The sequence below is a fragment of the Malurus melanocephalus genome, unplaced genomic scaffold (assembly GCF_030028575.1).
Source record: "Malurus melanocephalus ecotype Western Australia unplaced genomic scaffold, MMel_1.1 scaffold_615, whole genome shotgun sequence".
In the NCBI taxonomy this organism is placed as follows: domain Eukaryota; kingdom Metazoa; phylum Chordata; class Aves; order Passeriformes; family Maluridae; genus Malurus; species Malurus melanocephalus.
In genome coordinates this window covers 296843-312949 of record NW_026623847.1, presented here as the reverse complement: position 1 = coordinate 312949, position 16107 = coordinate 296843, and the positions used below count along the sequence as shown (strand labels likewise).

General features: G+C 38.9%; 1 protein-coding gene across 1 annotated transcript in view; it reads left to right on the top strand.

Moving 5' to 3' along the window:
• The first annotated feature begins 382 nt into the window (after positions 1-382).
• The window catches only part of PPP3R1 (protein phosphatase 3 regulatory subunit B, alpha), a 36269-nt gene continuing 20544 nt past the window's right edge, over positions 383-16107 (top strand). The window contains exon 1 of the mRNA XM_057383196.1: positions 383-446. Coding sequence (XP_057239179.1) covers positions 444-446 — 3 coding nt within the window. The 5' untranslated portion in view covers positions 383-443. The remainder of the gene's footprint in view (positions 447-16107) is intronic.

Genomic DNA, 16107 nt, shown 5'->3' with positions numbered 1-16107 from the left:
CGGTGATTTAGGTGATTTAGTTTAGAGAGTTAGCGGTTACAGTGATTTAGGCGTTACAGTAGTAATGCCGGTTTGACAGCAGGACTCAAACACCCGTGAGGGACCCCCGCTCCCGACCACCATTTCACGCTCCGCCCTCACCCTGCATGTGACGTCACGACCTCGCCCCGCCCCCGGCGCAGCGGAGTACCCGGATGTGAGAGGCCCCGCCCCCGCCGCCCCGCGCCAGCGCCGCTCGCGCCCCCTCCCTCCCTCCCTCGTTCGCTCGCTCGCTCCGTGCGCGGGTCAGCGGAGCCTCTGCCGCAGTGACGGGATCGGCAGCGGGAGCGGGATCGGGAGCGCACCGGGAGTGGCAACGGCGGCGGCGACGCCGGACAACGCACAGCGAGGCCGGGGTCGGCGGATTCATCTGCGGGGGAGACGCCTGACGCCCACCCGCCGCCATGGTGAGGACCCTCCCTCGCTTCCCCTCCCTAGCTCTTCCCACCTCCCCGCTCCCGCCCCGCCGGAATATTCCAGACCGGGCCGGGCCCCCCACCCCCGCGGCCCCGCCACCGCTCCGCCTCGCCGCTGCCCTGCCCCTGACCCGGCTCCTCCCGCCCCCGGGCCGTCCACGTCCTCCCGCGGGCGAGCGCTTCTTTGGGCTTCCCTCACGGCTCTCCCCGGGGGCGGGCGCATCCCCCGCTCCCCCTCCACCGCCCACGGAACCCCGCTGGCTCTCCGCTTCCTCCCTCCACCGCCCTGGCAGCTCTCGTCGGGCTCGGCCCTTCCCTTCCCTTCCCTGGCACCCCCTCASCTCACCCCCGCCCGGCCCTCCCCGCGCTCCGGGGATTCGCGTCCCCCGAGCTGCTCCTCGCCAGCTCCCCAGAGGCACCGCCGGAGCCGTTTGGGAACGAAACGCGGGCAGTTTCGGCAGCGCTGCCGTGCGGGGGTTGTTTCGCAGCTCCGCGGGGTGCTCCCCCCGCCCCCGGTGCAGCAGCACTAGCGCTGTGCTGTTCGTGTGCGTACCGGAAAGCTGTAATGCACGTAGCCCGATGGGCTGGATGGATAATGTGCGCTCTGACTGGGCTGGGGCGGAAAGCTGACACTTCACACACGATGGGGACGCGGGGTTTGAGGCTGCGGGAGTGCGCTGTGTCCAGGTGCGTGTGTGTGTGTGTGTGTGTCCGAGAGTCGCTGTTTTTTCAATCATGACGGGTTTAAATTTCCCTTTTCCTGCCGTAAAATTAACCCGGAGATACAGTATGGAGTCCTGTAGTATTTTACGTCGACACTAGGGGTGTCTACTGCTTTTCACCGATGCCAAGAAATCAACGCCCTTTTTTTTAATAAACATTTATTTTGCCTAAATTCTCCAGTACTTTGGCTGTAGGAAGACCTGCRATATTTTGGTTTTGCGCTGGAGAAATACAAGTAGTTTAAGTTTTTTTGTTGTTGTTTTTAACCCTTTCAGAGCAAGGCCATCACATTGCGCATTAGACCTCACAGGGCCTGGGAGTCAAAAATCGGTTTCCTTTTGTTTTTAAGCAGGACATTGCAGTGTTCCCTTTAAAAAATGTAATTGTGGCAGAAATTAATGCGGCATGCTTGGACTGGTTTTGTGCRTACGCTTTAATAGATGTGCATTTGGAGAAGTGTTTTGAAATGTATAAAGCTTTGGTTTTGGTTGGAAGCACATCAAAACTGTGAGTAAAAAAAGGCTCCTATTTTGAGAACAAGGTATTAATGAAGTTGAGACTCAAAAAAAAAAGGTTATCACTTATGCCATGGTTACAATACTGCTAATTATTTCGAATGTGTAGGTTATCATGAACAGTGGTCACTTTCCAGATAAGAGTTGTGTTCATCCTGGCAGTAGTGAATCTTGGGTCTTCTGTGAAAATTTTGTTTTCAAAGACCTGCATGATGAGATCGACTAACTAACATGCATAAAAGGAAAGAAAATGTTATTTAACCATAATGTCCGTGTGTGTGTCAGGGACCTTTAGTGAACTTAGCTTTTATATATTATTACCTTTGATTATTGTTTCCTCCATTCTGCGGTAACTAAAGCTTTCCTACCATCTTTTGTTGGTATAATCATATTGATCATTATTTCATTGCTTCCTGAATACTATTTGTGTATGATGCATTGCAGTGTGGAAATGCAAATATTGAGGAAAATGGTGTGCTGGTTGTTATCTCTACCAGTAAAGATGCTTATTAGGTGTCTTTTAGTCTGAAGACCAATCTAAACCTATACATTAACAAACCCTTCTCCCCCAGCATTTCATTTAAGTTGCTGTTCTTTTTATTGTCATTAATCAGGGGATGTTTACATTGAAAAGTTCAGTTTTAATGAAGGAGTACATCTTGTTTCAACTTTTATGGTATTAGAGCAATTCTTTCTTCACAGTTTAGAGCAACATTTCTTTTATGTTCTTAAGGGATGAGAGAGCTGACAATTATSATGAAAAAGAGGTTAATGTATTGTTGTGTTTGTAGCAGGTAGCTTGAGGTAAAAACATGTAATGAGTCAAAGAATGTTCTTCTGGATGTTTAGGTATGGCTAGTTCTAAAATAATCTGTCAGAGCATAGGATGGTGAGTCCATTACATAATGCTAGAAGTAATGTTGATAAGCTATTTTTGTCAAAGTTGACTTAGCAAGTTTTTCCTATGAGTAGTGTTTTCTAGGAAAGGGTAAACAGCCCAGATAGAAGGTATTAAATGATCTTGGTTTTAGATAGATAAATTCTGTCTTTTTGGGATGGTCTGTGTTCTGGTTCATATCCAGTTCTTGAACTTTATAAATGTAGTACAGGAGCCCCAGAAATCTACAGGAATTGCCCAAAATATGTTATATCATTCATCCAGTTTAACTAGTCACTTATTCAGTTGTTTTGACTCACTTCTCCTGAATAGTAGTGCATCTGGTGCATTTTCTCCAGCTAGAACTGATCTAACACTGGTTTTAAATTACTGGAGTAAAAAACCTCCAGAACAGTTTTTTTGCCATAAAACGAAAAAAGGGCCCAATAAAACCATCTTAAATAATTGGTTACTATTTAGTAGGGAGGGTATGAAATGCCTTGGTTCTTTGCTGAAAAAAAAGCTAGTTATTCTATTACCAAATTATGATTTCACTGTTATCATGACAAATACCTGGATAATTAGTTTGGATTTGTAACTGGTGCCAAGAACTTAAAGGCACTCACAGGGTCTGGGTTACAGCCTACTGATAGGCTTCTGCCACAGGTGGAATAACTGGTCTAGGATTCAAACTGTGAAGATCATGTACAGGTCTTGAGAAGTATTTGGTAGCTTTATTTGAGCCAGTTTAATAAAAGATTTGTTTTTGGAAATAACTCCCAGAGATATGGTTTAGAGGCCAGTTAGAATATGCAAGTTTCCTTAACTCTGTAGTCTGAAAAGGAAGATAGAGCCTGTTGGTAGAGAAGGAAAGAGACTTCTAAAAAAGTAATTATATTTTTTCACCATTCCATGAAAAATTCTTCTGTGGTAGTAGAATTCTGTTTTTTATATGGTCTTACTAATATTTTAACGATAGGGAGGAATGACAATTGAGTAGTAGAAGGGTAAATGGTTTATGGTGAACAAACCTCCAGAGCTTCAGTATATTCAGTCACCTAAGGCACCTGGCTTAGCAGTGAAAGGTAAACTTTAAGGGAGTGACATTAGTAACACCTAATTTGTGGGTTTTATTCATATCTTAAAAGTAGATGGGACTGTCTTCTGTCAATCAGTGCCAGAAAAAGAGAATTCAGTAATTYCGGTATTGCTGAGGAAAAAAAGATGAAGCAGAAATTCACATTTTTATGCCAAACCGTTTCTTTGTCTGCTTCTGCTTCACAGAATGGGTCAGGTTGGAAGGGAGTCCCTGGTTCAACCTCTCTGATAAAACCAGGTCATCCTAGAGCGCATTGCACAGGGTTGTGTCCAGATGGTTTGGGAGTATCTCCATTGAGGGGAGGCTGCACATCCTCTCTGGGTCATCTGTTCAGTGTGTGGTCACTGCAGAGTAAAGAAGTTCTTCCTCATGTTCMGGTGGGATTGGTGCCTCTTGTGCTATTGCTCAGCACCACCAAGTAGAGCCTGGTCCATCCTCTTGGAACCTCCCTTCAGAAACTGATACGCATTGGTGYRGTCCTGGCTCTCTCAGCCTTTCCTTCAAAGAGGGATGCTCCAGTCTCTTAATCTGGATGCTSAACCTGGCAGTGTTACAGAAGAAATAGCTTTTCTTTTAATTGCTTTATAGTATTCTACTGTAATTCATAAATTACACTTGCATAAGATTTTTCAGCATTGCTTTGATTTCCCTTCTAGTTTGAAGATTTATATTGTTTTCCCTGCCTTTTATTATTGTCTATGTTTAGCTGTGTTTCACTAAAGAAAATTGTATCCTCTCCTGAAATGTTTTAGATCTGAGTGGTAGTTGAGCATGAAATTCTGTAGGTTGGACTCGRTCTTGGAGGTCTTTTCCAATCTAATTGATTCCATGATTATAGAGACTTGGTTTAACTGTAAGAAATGATGACCAAAATTGTTTCAATAGAAATTTTTTTTTTGTAATTTGAACTAATATTGACTTCTTGAAAGCAATTTGCTCTTGATTTCCTTGCCCCTCCTCTTCCCTGCCAAGCCTGTTCTCCCATCTCCATGTAATATCATTTGTCAAGTTGTAATTGGGAGAAGAATTACACTGCACTGTTCTTTGTTCATTGGCAGCCAGTTCATTTAGTGACATATTTCCCAGTTTTCYATCCTTGTTTCTTGTGGACTACATGTTTTTTTGTTTTCCTGTGCTTGTTTATTCTTTTATGTTCCCTYCAGAAAGGCCATGGGGTTAAAGGGGGCTGGCTGTTCCCATGTTTCCTGCATGCTATTTCTTTGCCAGAATCAGCAGAAACAGAGAAGGTGCTACTGTGTGATGTCCTTGTCATGATCCAGCTACTCTGAAGAGGAGTGAAAAGTGTTTTTGTTTAAAGGTTACGCAGCTGGAACCTCGGAGCAGGATACCATTAGAAAATAAGCACCTTCTTTGACTTGCAGTCCCGTGTTAATTAAAACACAGAAAAGCTGGAACTTTTGAAGCAGAATTTTATTGGTTGAAGTGATTATGTCAGTTACTTAAGTATGTTCTTTCTTTCCCGAAGACTGTAAGAATTTAACTTGCTGTACTTTTGTGAAGCTGGTGAATATTGTCCTTGTTCTGCAAATGAAACAGGTTGAGGTCATGGCAGGGTAATAACCAAAGTCCTTGTTATTGTTTAGAAGTTAACATTATTATGTGATATTGGACTTGGATAGTGTTATTGTAGCTTTGAAAAGAAACATGTCTAAATCAGATTAATTGTTACAAATTTAGAGATCTTCATACTTGCAGTTAAAATGCAGGCACTGGAAAATGTGCTGTGCATTGTCCACTGGGCTTAGGGCATAATGATGGTGTTCAGTGGTCACACGCTGCCTTCTTCCTGCATCTTTGTAACAGTGTTTTACCCACYTAAAGTGACTGCTTTTAGAGATTAGACCTGGAGATGGGCCTCTAATATCTCACGTTTCTTAGATGTCAGTGGCCTAAAGTAATCTTGACACGAGCAGTGTCAGAAAGATCAGCTACAGAGATTGCCTTAATGTGYTGAATGAAGTGGGAAAGATTTGGACATGCACCAACACTTTTAATCTGGAACAGATAAATCTTTTGGTATACCAGTTCAAATATTCTGGGAGAATCTGGGCATGAAGCAGTAAATTCTACTTGCTGTAGGATGTAGTTAGATTATTTTGGCCACTGCATGAAAAACTGTAAGTAGTAATACTGAGATGAGTTTAACCAGGGGTAAGCTTAACTATGGCTTATCTTTCTATTCAGGTATTTTATATATAATTTGAGTGGCAAAAGTCTGTGGAGATTTGTTTGGTTTTTTTTTTTTTTTTAAGTTTCAGATGTGTCCAAGAATAAAACCCACATCTTTTCGAGTGAAGTAATTCTTGGAGTGTCAGTTCTAATTTTGACATTTTGTGTAGCTTGAAAATTTTAATTTGGTATCTGTACTTTATTAGGTTTTTTTCCATAAAGACCACATTTTATGTATTSCTACAAGCACTTTAACTGCTTGGGCAAAACTGTGTGGATGGTACAAAACAGGCTGGAGACTAAATCTGACTTGCTTGTAACTTGACAGTCATTTGGCCCTGCTATTGATACTCCCCTCCACAATTAAGGAAGAAACCTTAGAGATATAAATAATCCTTAACGGCATTAAAGAAGTATCGGAAAACCTTTAAATGCTTTGGATGAAAGGACAGCATTTCTCRTGAACTGCCAAAAAAAATCTTGGCTTCTGAGCTGTAAACAGGTAGTGTCAGTGAATATGTGCAAAGTGTGTTGAAGGACATTTTAAAGCAAACTTAAGGCAAAGAACTGAAACTTGAGTCAGCTTGAAGTTCACAACAGTTTATAATATTGCCTAAGTTAGGTAAGGTAGGAATTAAAAAAATGAAGTAAGACATTTATGGAAGAAATTCAGTCAGAATTGGGGAGGGGCAGGAGAGGAAGGAATGGGAAAACAGACAGGAAGCCCAGAAATGAAGCCCAGGGTTTATATGTTTCTGGGAAAAAACAGAGCTRCTGGAAAAGTGGATTCAGCTGTGATTCTCACAAGAATACAATCCTAGGATCATYTTTAAATGCTGTGGAACTTTTTCTTCCTCTAACATATTTGTGACAAATACGGAGATTTTTTACCCTTTATTTTCATCAGCTGGAAATTACGAGACTCTTTCTACCTCTTTTCTGTTGTTATCCTGTGAGTATCTCATCTGTGTACATTTATCAGATGTTTAGGTTTTTTTTTTGTAATAAGTGGTAAAAGACAAAACCATCTGTTATTTTACTGCTGACTGTGTAGGTCCTGAACAGCATCACTGAGGTTGAAAGAAGTCACTTGAATACATTCTGCTGAATGACAGTATGCCTAGCAGAGAGGACTTTAAAAGGATTTGCTTGGTTTGGTTTGTTGTATGGTTTCTTTTTCAGTAAATTCCATGGCTATGCTTCAGGCCTGAGTTTGTGAAGGAGAACTCATGTACTTTATAGGCATGATGACTGAACAGCTTTTCAGTCGTSTGTGTATAAGATGTTCCCTTGGGGAAGTTTAATTTAGTATTGAGCCACTGCTAACAGGCTTAGCACCTTGTTATCTGAGCAGTCATGGGTCAGTTTTATTGATAATGCTAAAGTGACACTTTACAGATTTTTTTAGATTAAAGCTTGATTGCATGTRGATCTGCTAACAAGTCTAGGAAAAGAAACTATGATAAATAGGAGTTCTAAGCAGCATTAATAAAAACGTCAGATGAATAAATTTGATTTTTACATTTGACTTCAACTATCTTGGCACTTTCATCCCTTTTCTTCACAGAGGTGTCAAGTAAAATACCTGTTTACTACTTATTCTTAAGCTTTTCCAGTGATTCTTATAAAAACTTAATTTTCCTGGAACACTTTATTCAAAACACTGTTTATTTTATTAATAAAGCATTTTTATTAATAAAGCATTTGCAGTGCGTATTGCTCTGTAGTAGGGGGCAGAACGGCTAAAGATTCCAGAAAAATTATTTTTTAGAGAATGGGTGGGTTTTACTGGTAGTTTTGTCTTGGCTCCTTTCTTGCAGGTATTGTGTAGCATCTGTGCAGTGCCATAAATGTTATGTCAGGTCAATCCTTGTTACCAAGCATTTCATAAATGACTGTTACAACACTTCATTTGAAATTAGAGGTGTTCTTTGATTTGCATTTCATGCTACAGACTGGTGTGCAAATGTATATGCATTATATACTGCATTTAATGCTTGCAAACCTTTTTGAAAGTGTGGCGCGTGAGGAGATCAGGTGGTGAGTAGCAGRAAGATGGTGGCCTATGGTTCTGTGAGCAGGTTATGTTAACATGCACAGTTGTGTCAGTCTTTGYACAATGCTTTGGCCTGGATTCTTGATTGTGAGCAACTGGTAATTATTGCTGGAAGTCCCTGGGGCTCTGCGGGTTGTGCATTTACTGGACTTATTTTGGAACCTGTAGACCCTATAAATAGCAGTAATTTTTCTAATACTGCATTGTGTATACTTTAATGCTTGCTTTGATGTATATTTGCAATTGTATGTATATTTACTACTTAAGAAAATGTACAGCTTTTCAGGACATCTGTTTCTGGTTGTATTGTTAATTACAGCAATTAATAAAATTCGATTTCTGTCAAGATTAAGCAGTCTTTAGCAAGTACTGTAAATATTTTATTTAGAGATGTTAGAACTATTTTGATAATGAGATATTGGACAGTTCTTCAAACATTTGACATGATTGTTTATAAGCTACTACAATTGGTTTGGACTTCTAATTTAATTCTTTGGGTACCCTTTTATTAGCTTATAGCAAAAGTGACAGATGTCTCCATTGATACTCAATATTTGCATTCCTGTATATAAATACAAGAAACAAGCCAGTTCCTGCCCTGAAGAACTTACCTAAAATAAGTCTATCTTTTAAATGACATTTGAGTGTTACTCAATAACCAGCTCCTGAATAGATATCACCTCAGTGTTACGATCTAAAAAAAAAAAAAAAAGTCAATACTTTCTCTATAATATGTCATATATAGAAAAGTATTTGAAAAGTTTGAAATATTCCATAGCAGTGAAAATCTTAATTAAAGCATTGTAGGGTTTTTTGTAGGGTTTTTTGTGTTTTATTATGTTTCATTTTCCTTTCATTTTGCATTCTTTTCATCAGAAAATCTGTGATAGTTGGAAGACTTTTGAAATTTGTAGTGCATCTTCAGAAGACAAATTCCTAWTTTGTGGAAAATTCTAGGGTGCTGGAAATTAAGTGTTCACTTAGATTGGAAGCTGGTCATGCCAAGAAGACCCGTGCAATGTTTTGTAGAATTCTTGATAATTGCAATGAATTCGATATCTCTGTATCCTATCACAGTGTTTGTAGGGCCCATTTTCAAACCATATGATTAATCTTTATTCTTTGTGAATCCTTGAATAGCATAAACTAAACCAGAGCTTGTTAAAATGTGTCCATTTAATAGCTGACAGTTGCAAATTCTGATTAAGTTGTTTTCCTTTAGTAAAAAAGAAAAAGAGGAAAACTAAGATTAGTGTTAACTATGGTTAAGAATAACAGAATACAAGCAACCTTTTTTTTTTCGGATTCAGTATCTATGCAACAATTCCCTTCCACTATAGSCTTCTTCCTTTGATTTGCACATCTTGCCCAGTTCTGCATCTTTACCTCCTTGTTTTTTTGTTCATGTCAGTTTGTGAAATCAAATCCAGTTTTTGAACTGTCTTTTCTGTTTTGAGATACATTTTYACAACTCTTCACAATGTTCTTCAGCCTCTTCTGTGATGGATCCTGAATATCATTTTGCCTACTTTGTGATCTTTTTTTTACTGTACTGTTTCCCCTTTCTCTCTTCTTGTTGGACTGACATTTATCTCCTTTCAAACTCAGACTTCCTTTTTTGATTTCCTGAGTGGTATTGTTYATAAGTTTCTTACATGGGAAGAAAAGCTGGTGACAGCATCTGTTTATGCAGCCTGTTTCTGTGCAGTGCTGTACACTGAGCTATGTGACTTGCCTGTCTCTGGTCTAACCGTTTGTGATAGAACATGTGTGAATTGCTGATACTTTCTGAATTGGTATTTACGCTTCCCTGAACTTCCCTGCTCAAGGATGTTTTATTAAAAMGGGTAGTAAACTGTTGTATGCAATAGAGCTGTATTGTCTTTTTTTTCTCTAGGCCTTTTCAGATTAATTTATAACACCTGTGCAACTGTTCTAAAACATTACCCTTTGCAGTTAGCCAGTATACTGAATACCCTGAATGAATATACTGAATATACTGAATGTTGAAATGTAAAAATTTAGGCTAAATTTTGGTAGAGAAATTTAGGCTCAGTTGGTAGAGAAAGATGTGCAGGTCATGTTCTTGACTGTTTCTAACCTACTTCTGGGAATAGGAAATTACACTAAGTAGCATAACACTGCTAGATGATGCAGTATGATCTGTTAATATATCTTAGCTATCKTGTTTTCCCTCTACAAATATCACTTGTATTGAATCTGCTGTCTAAACCCCCCTAAAAAAAGAAGCCACCTAAAGTTACTTTCTGATTGATAGTGATCTTCCATTCTTTGCTTGCTCAAGTTGGTTAACAGTKGCAAGGGACCTTTTCTAGCTAYATGAGGAAGAAACACATTAGTTATRTAACATTAATTAATATATATAAACTAGTCATGAAATTGTATATTAACAAATAAATTGTATGTTCATTGGTTGCTGTCAGAGGATAACATGCTACATTTCATTTCTAGTTAAGTTCTCATCTTTCATATTTGTCTCAACCTGATCATGCTCAAGGATCTATAGCCATTTCTTCAGAAATTAGGGAGGAGATTTGTTTTCTTTGCTTGGGATTCTGTCACTGCTGTAGCTTTTTTTCYGCTTTTTGGAAAAACCCTCTGCAAAGAGAAGTATTCTTACTCCTTCCTTAATACTCATGGCATTGCTGAAGTGTGGTAGTAGGAAGCTGATCTGATGGTTATTGGTTTTCTTCCTGCCTGTAGAGTTGGGGCTTTCAGGGTTAAATGTCATCTTGGTACAACCCAATTCAGGTGGTTCAGAAACTTCTGAAGACTGAGCCATCCTTAGTGTTAATTGTTTCTTGTGTTTGGAGTATCACAACTTACATTTTTAAGAGGTAAATTTTGATTCTACAGATATTGGTAGTCTTTGAGTTTTTGAAGATTACTCAAAAAAGAAGTWTAAATTTGCAAGCATGGTAATGAGTACTATACCTTAAGTTACTCTGATTTCCACAAACTACTAAACATGAGTGAAAAACAATACAGAGAAAAGAAAGCCTGTATTTCACACTACTCATYAATTTGGTGGCAAGGGTGCTTGACTTCAAAGTATTACAGAGAATTCYTTGACTGATTCTGTTAATTTTGAAATGCCAGTTAATTTGGCAGAGTTTTTAGAGGRATTATTATATAGAGCTGTTTGCTGAAGCTCCCTAGTTTGGTTATTTTTTTTGGTTTATAGTAGCTGAAAGTGCTTAGAATTAAATTGGCYCAATTAAAAGCAGCCTTATGAAAATTTATCTATAGATACAGCAAATTATATTTCAATATGGCTTTAGGTCAAGTTAATATCTTCTTGTAAAGTAACTGTTCTGTTCTTATTTATATGAAGGTCAGCCAGTGATTGATGACAGAAAAATGACTGCAAGTCATTATTGCTTTATATTGGAGTGGAAGTTTGGCGCATTGTCTGTTTTTTTAAAGAATTTGTTTTATCTTCGACTTGTAGAGAAAGGGAGGGACTGAAAGAGCTTTCYATACCTACTGAGTATTTTACCTGAAAAAAAATGAGTATTTTGACTCTTTCAGGTAATTCGGTCTTTCTTCTTTAACCGGAGTATGTGATACTAAATAACAAAGTGGGTATAATCTTTTTAATTTCTGGTGAAAACTGGGACTCTAGTTCCTTCAGGTTCTCAGCGGTGCTTTCATACTTTGGCCTAATGTTTTGAATGAARTTTTGTTCCTTTTTTCTCTGTGTTRYTGTACTTTTCCARGTCTGAAATTGTTGTTCTTTCACATGRATGTGACACAATTTACTGTGTGCAATTGCTTGGATTTTCTGTGTTCATATTCACCAATGAAGGGAAAAAAAAATCTTTCCAATTAATAAAGTGATTAAATTGAGATTGTGTTTGATATCCAGTTTATATCCATCAGTGTCCCAAAAAAACAAGATCAGTGTGATATGCTTTTGGTTTTTGTTTCTCTTTAATGTCCTGCTAAATCTAAGTTAATGTAATTTCTTTGTTAAGATACTGACCCTTAATTCTGAAAATCCCAGGCCACTTTAATAATTTGATAAAGTCTTCAGTCATGGTAAAATCTTCAGTCATGTGTTTTGCTTTCTCTCATACTCTTCAGATAAGCTTTTACATTATATACTTCCAAAGTTGCCTTCTTTGAAATGCTCTCTGAAGCTCTTCAGCTGTACTTTCGTTATGCATAAAGCTTTGTGGTTTGTTCCAGGTTTTTGGYGGGGGATGGATTGTGACTTGTCATTGATATGTCTATTGTCTTGCTGTTGTCTGCATTTTCTACTGTGTTTTGTACATGGATTACAAATTTTCTGGACTGTATAGTCTTGGTTTCATTTTCATTTGCTTGAAGTTAGTCTACATAACAGCACAGTCATGGGGTGCATTGGTTGAGAAGCTTTACTGCAATTATCTTTAAAGTTGAAAAGGGCAGCTGCCATGGTTTTCTCTCTATCTAATGAAATAGAATAAACTTCAGTGAAGGGTCTTGTCTTGTAAACCTAGAAGGAGGTTTTGTAGGTCCTGRTGTATTAACCTAAGTGGAAAAAATAAATTAGTATCTTGTAAATTTTTTGTGACTCCTCCAGAAGCAGTGGAGGAGCAACCTGTTAATCGTGAAGATTTCCCAATGTGAACTCTTAATTGCATCAGAACATTWCTTTGATTTAGTGGTGGCAGAATTTTACTGTTTCCCTTATTAAGGTCGTGYTGCTTCAGAGTCTTTCTGGGACACTCCTTTCCTTGGCTTTTGGGAGAGTTCATCATTCATTTATGCACTTAAAATTACAGGGTTCTGAGAATTTTCAAGAGTGATGCAAGCTTTAGAAATGYGAGCTCTGAAAGGATTGGATAATCAGATTGGGTTGTTGCCTCTGTAGAGTAGCAGCTGGGTACTGCCAAAGTGAAATTGTGACTTGTACCTTAGCTGATAAAGTTAACATTTTTGTTCCTGTCCTTGCTCTTCTGTCAAGTCTTATTTACAGATTGCAATGTTTTYGCAAGTTTTTGTAATCTTATTGTTTTGTATGGTTTCCCATACATATGAGGTTTTGATTTTTCTTCTTCAGATAACAAGATTAATTTGTTTGCTAAATGTGGCACAATCTATTTGCTGCCTCACCTTGTTTAAAACACACTTGCTGTGCTTGTCTCTAGCACTGTTTATTATCTGACATACTGCAAGCTGTRTTACAGAGATCATAAAATGGAACAGAAAGTGTGAATAGATTCACATATTACAGATGTAACAATTGAGTTACATTTGAAGAAATGTAGTTGTCCTTTAGATTTTTATGTCTACATCAAACTTGTGCAAGATGAATACATATATATACCTAGTCAATGCTATTATCAGTGTAYGCTCTGACCTCATGGCTTCTTTTGTCCTCCAAATTCAGGAAAAGGGCTTTGCAGTAAAACTGGTTTTGTCTTTGATTCTGCTTTCTTCACATTTTAGCAAACTGTTCTTGGGTGTTTCTGCTGAGTCTGTATGTCTTGTTCTGTCTTGGGTGTCATTTTTTTTCTGTGAGACACTGCAGATAAGTAGTTAGTGTTTGTGTCTGCATGTACCGATCTGTAATCAAACCCAATACTTTATCATAACTTCAAGATCATGCAAGTTTAGATTTTTGCTGGAACCTCATCAGTTAATAACTGAGTTTGGATAGGAAATTCTGTGGGATTGATATATATGAATATAAATCATGTAATCCCTGTTGTAAGTGGACAGATAGWTTGCTTTTCAGTCCTGAACACTTGAATTTCATAACATTAAAATTTTAAATGAGTGTTTTTATGTTACTTGAATAGATACACTTTTTATTGTTGTGTTCCCTTAATAAAGCCAAGTGGTGTATTAAAGGTAAAGACTGAATCCTCTTATAATTATGTTCTTGATTCCTTTAGTTTTCCTGTCTGGTTGAGGCTTTGGCAACAGCAGCCATCTCTAATTTCAGGTTTGTTTCTGGCTTCCTTGGTTTAGGACTTCCCTCTGATATCCTAGAATAGTTACTTGACTGTGATGGCCTTAAGCCATTAATATCTCACATTGGAGGAGACCCGTAGACAGTGAAGGATTTAAATAAAGCATAGCAGAAGTGACTGGCCAACTGCCAGCCAGGGGACAAGTGGCTTCCCTTAAAATGACTGATGAAGCTTGAGCAGAGACAYGACTGGATTAGATGGTGACTAAGGAGTAAACTGCAGGCTCTTCCTAAGGCTTGGATAGTCTTTCTTGCCTCCTATGTCCAGAAAGGGGATGTGATAGAACCTGACATACATGCAAGACGGAAGAATCTTCTAAGGAATCATCACTTTGTTATGAACTAATGGAGTACCTGTATCTAAAATAAGTTTTTTTGGGATTTTTTGGTTTTGGTTTTGTTTTGTTTTGTTTTTTTTTATGGGGCTTGCCTTTTTTTTTTAATGTGGCAAAGGGAATTACAGCACTCTGCATACTTGAAAAGAAGCAATGCCAGAATGCTGTAACAGCTTTAACCTGACTTGATCTCTACTGTAATCCCAAATCCAGCAATCCCCTTTGCCTTGGTTCATTATCTCTGATGTCTGCAATTTAAATATGTTGAAGAATTAGGTATTAATCTTTTTTTGAGTTCCTTCAGTACTGAAGGTCACAGTGTTTTCTTTAAAGGCAGGATTAAAAGTTTAGGCTGCTTTGGGGTTAGCACGTTAAAAACTTGATATCTTCTCCTTTCAAAGGTAAGTTAAAAGAAGCTGTGTTTGGTTTTGTGGTTTTGGTCTTTTCCCCTAAAATGCCCTCTTTTCCTATATAAAATGCTTACAGCCTTCCTTGGTATTTGCTGTTGATTAGTATTCAGTTAGAATATTAACAACAGTTGTAAGACGTGTGTTTTGTACCTTYATGAATTTGTCTCTTTTAAGATCATATGTGAAAACTGAGCACTGATACAACTTCAGTGGTTTATCAGATTTCTGGTAAACTTTATAAGAAATGCACGTGAAAGTGTCCACAAAAAGTTAYCATACAGTAAAGTTTCAAGAGATGATGATTACACTCATTGGCAGGTGTAGGGGAGAACACAGTTTGTGCTGTGGTCTCTAAATGGAGGGTGTACCCAAACATGACTGTGGAACAAAAGAGTATATTGTCAAACTTGTGTCACTGGTTTGAAACTGCTGGATGGAATTATAACACAGATGCTAAGGAGTTGTGGATATATTATGCTGAATATTTGTAGCCTCTTGGAAACGGTSCCTGCCAGAAAATGGAAAATGCCTCTACCTCTTTGAAGGAAACCTTAAATTGATTGGACAACAATGTATTAACTAAATATAATTGTGATATTTCTTTTTTTATCCCAAATGAAACTTGTTTGTTTTCTCCAGCTCTCCTACACTGTTTTTTTTTCAAAGAGAAAAGGTTATTGGACTTCTAAAGCATTTGACACTTCAGTTATTACATTAGCTGGGCCTTTAAAATGTGCATCTTGATTTTTCAACTTCTGTAGAACCAACTTATGAATAATCCGTGCGTATGTGAATGTATCCCCTTTATTTCTGTATACCTAAGGAACTTGTGACAGCTCAAAGGAAGGTACAAAATAATCACAGAATTATTAAGGTTGGAAAAGATCTCCAAGATCATCAAGYCCAACCTTTGAGCCAATWCTRTCATGCCCATGAAACTGGAAAAGTGCCATATCCATCTTATTTTTTTTGACCACTTTCTGGGTTGGTGACTCCATGTCACCCTTGGGCAGGCTGTTCCAATATTTAACCACTCTTGCAGTGTAGAAATTTTTCCAGCATGAACCCCTCTGGCGCAACTTCAGGCAGTTTCTCCTTGTCCTTTTCCTACTTGCCTGGGAGCAGAGCCTGAGCTYCACYTGGCTACAGCCTCCTTTCAGGGAGTAGTGAAGTCACCCCTGAACCTCCTTTTCCCCAGGCTAAATATCCCCACTCCCTCAGTGTCCTTTTTGAAGTGAGGGGCCCAGAACTGGATTTGAGTTTGGAGGTGTTACCAATGCTGAGTACAGGGATGAATGACTTTTCCTAGTCCTGCTGGCCACACTATTGCTGATGCTGGCCAGCATGCTGTTAGCCTTCTTGGCCATCTGGGCACGCTGGCTAGTGTTCAGCTGCTGTCAGTCAACACTCCTGGATCCTTTTCCTCTGGGCCACTTTCCAGCTGCTCTTCCCCCAGCCTGTGGT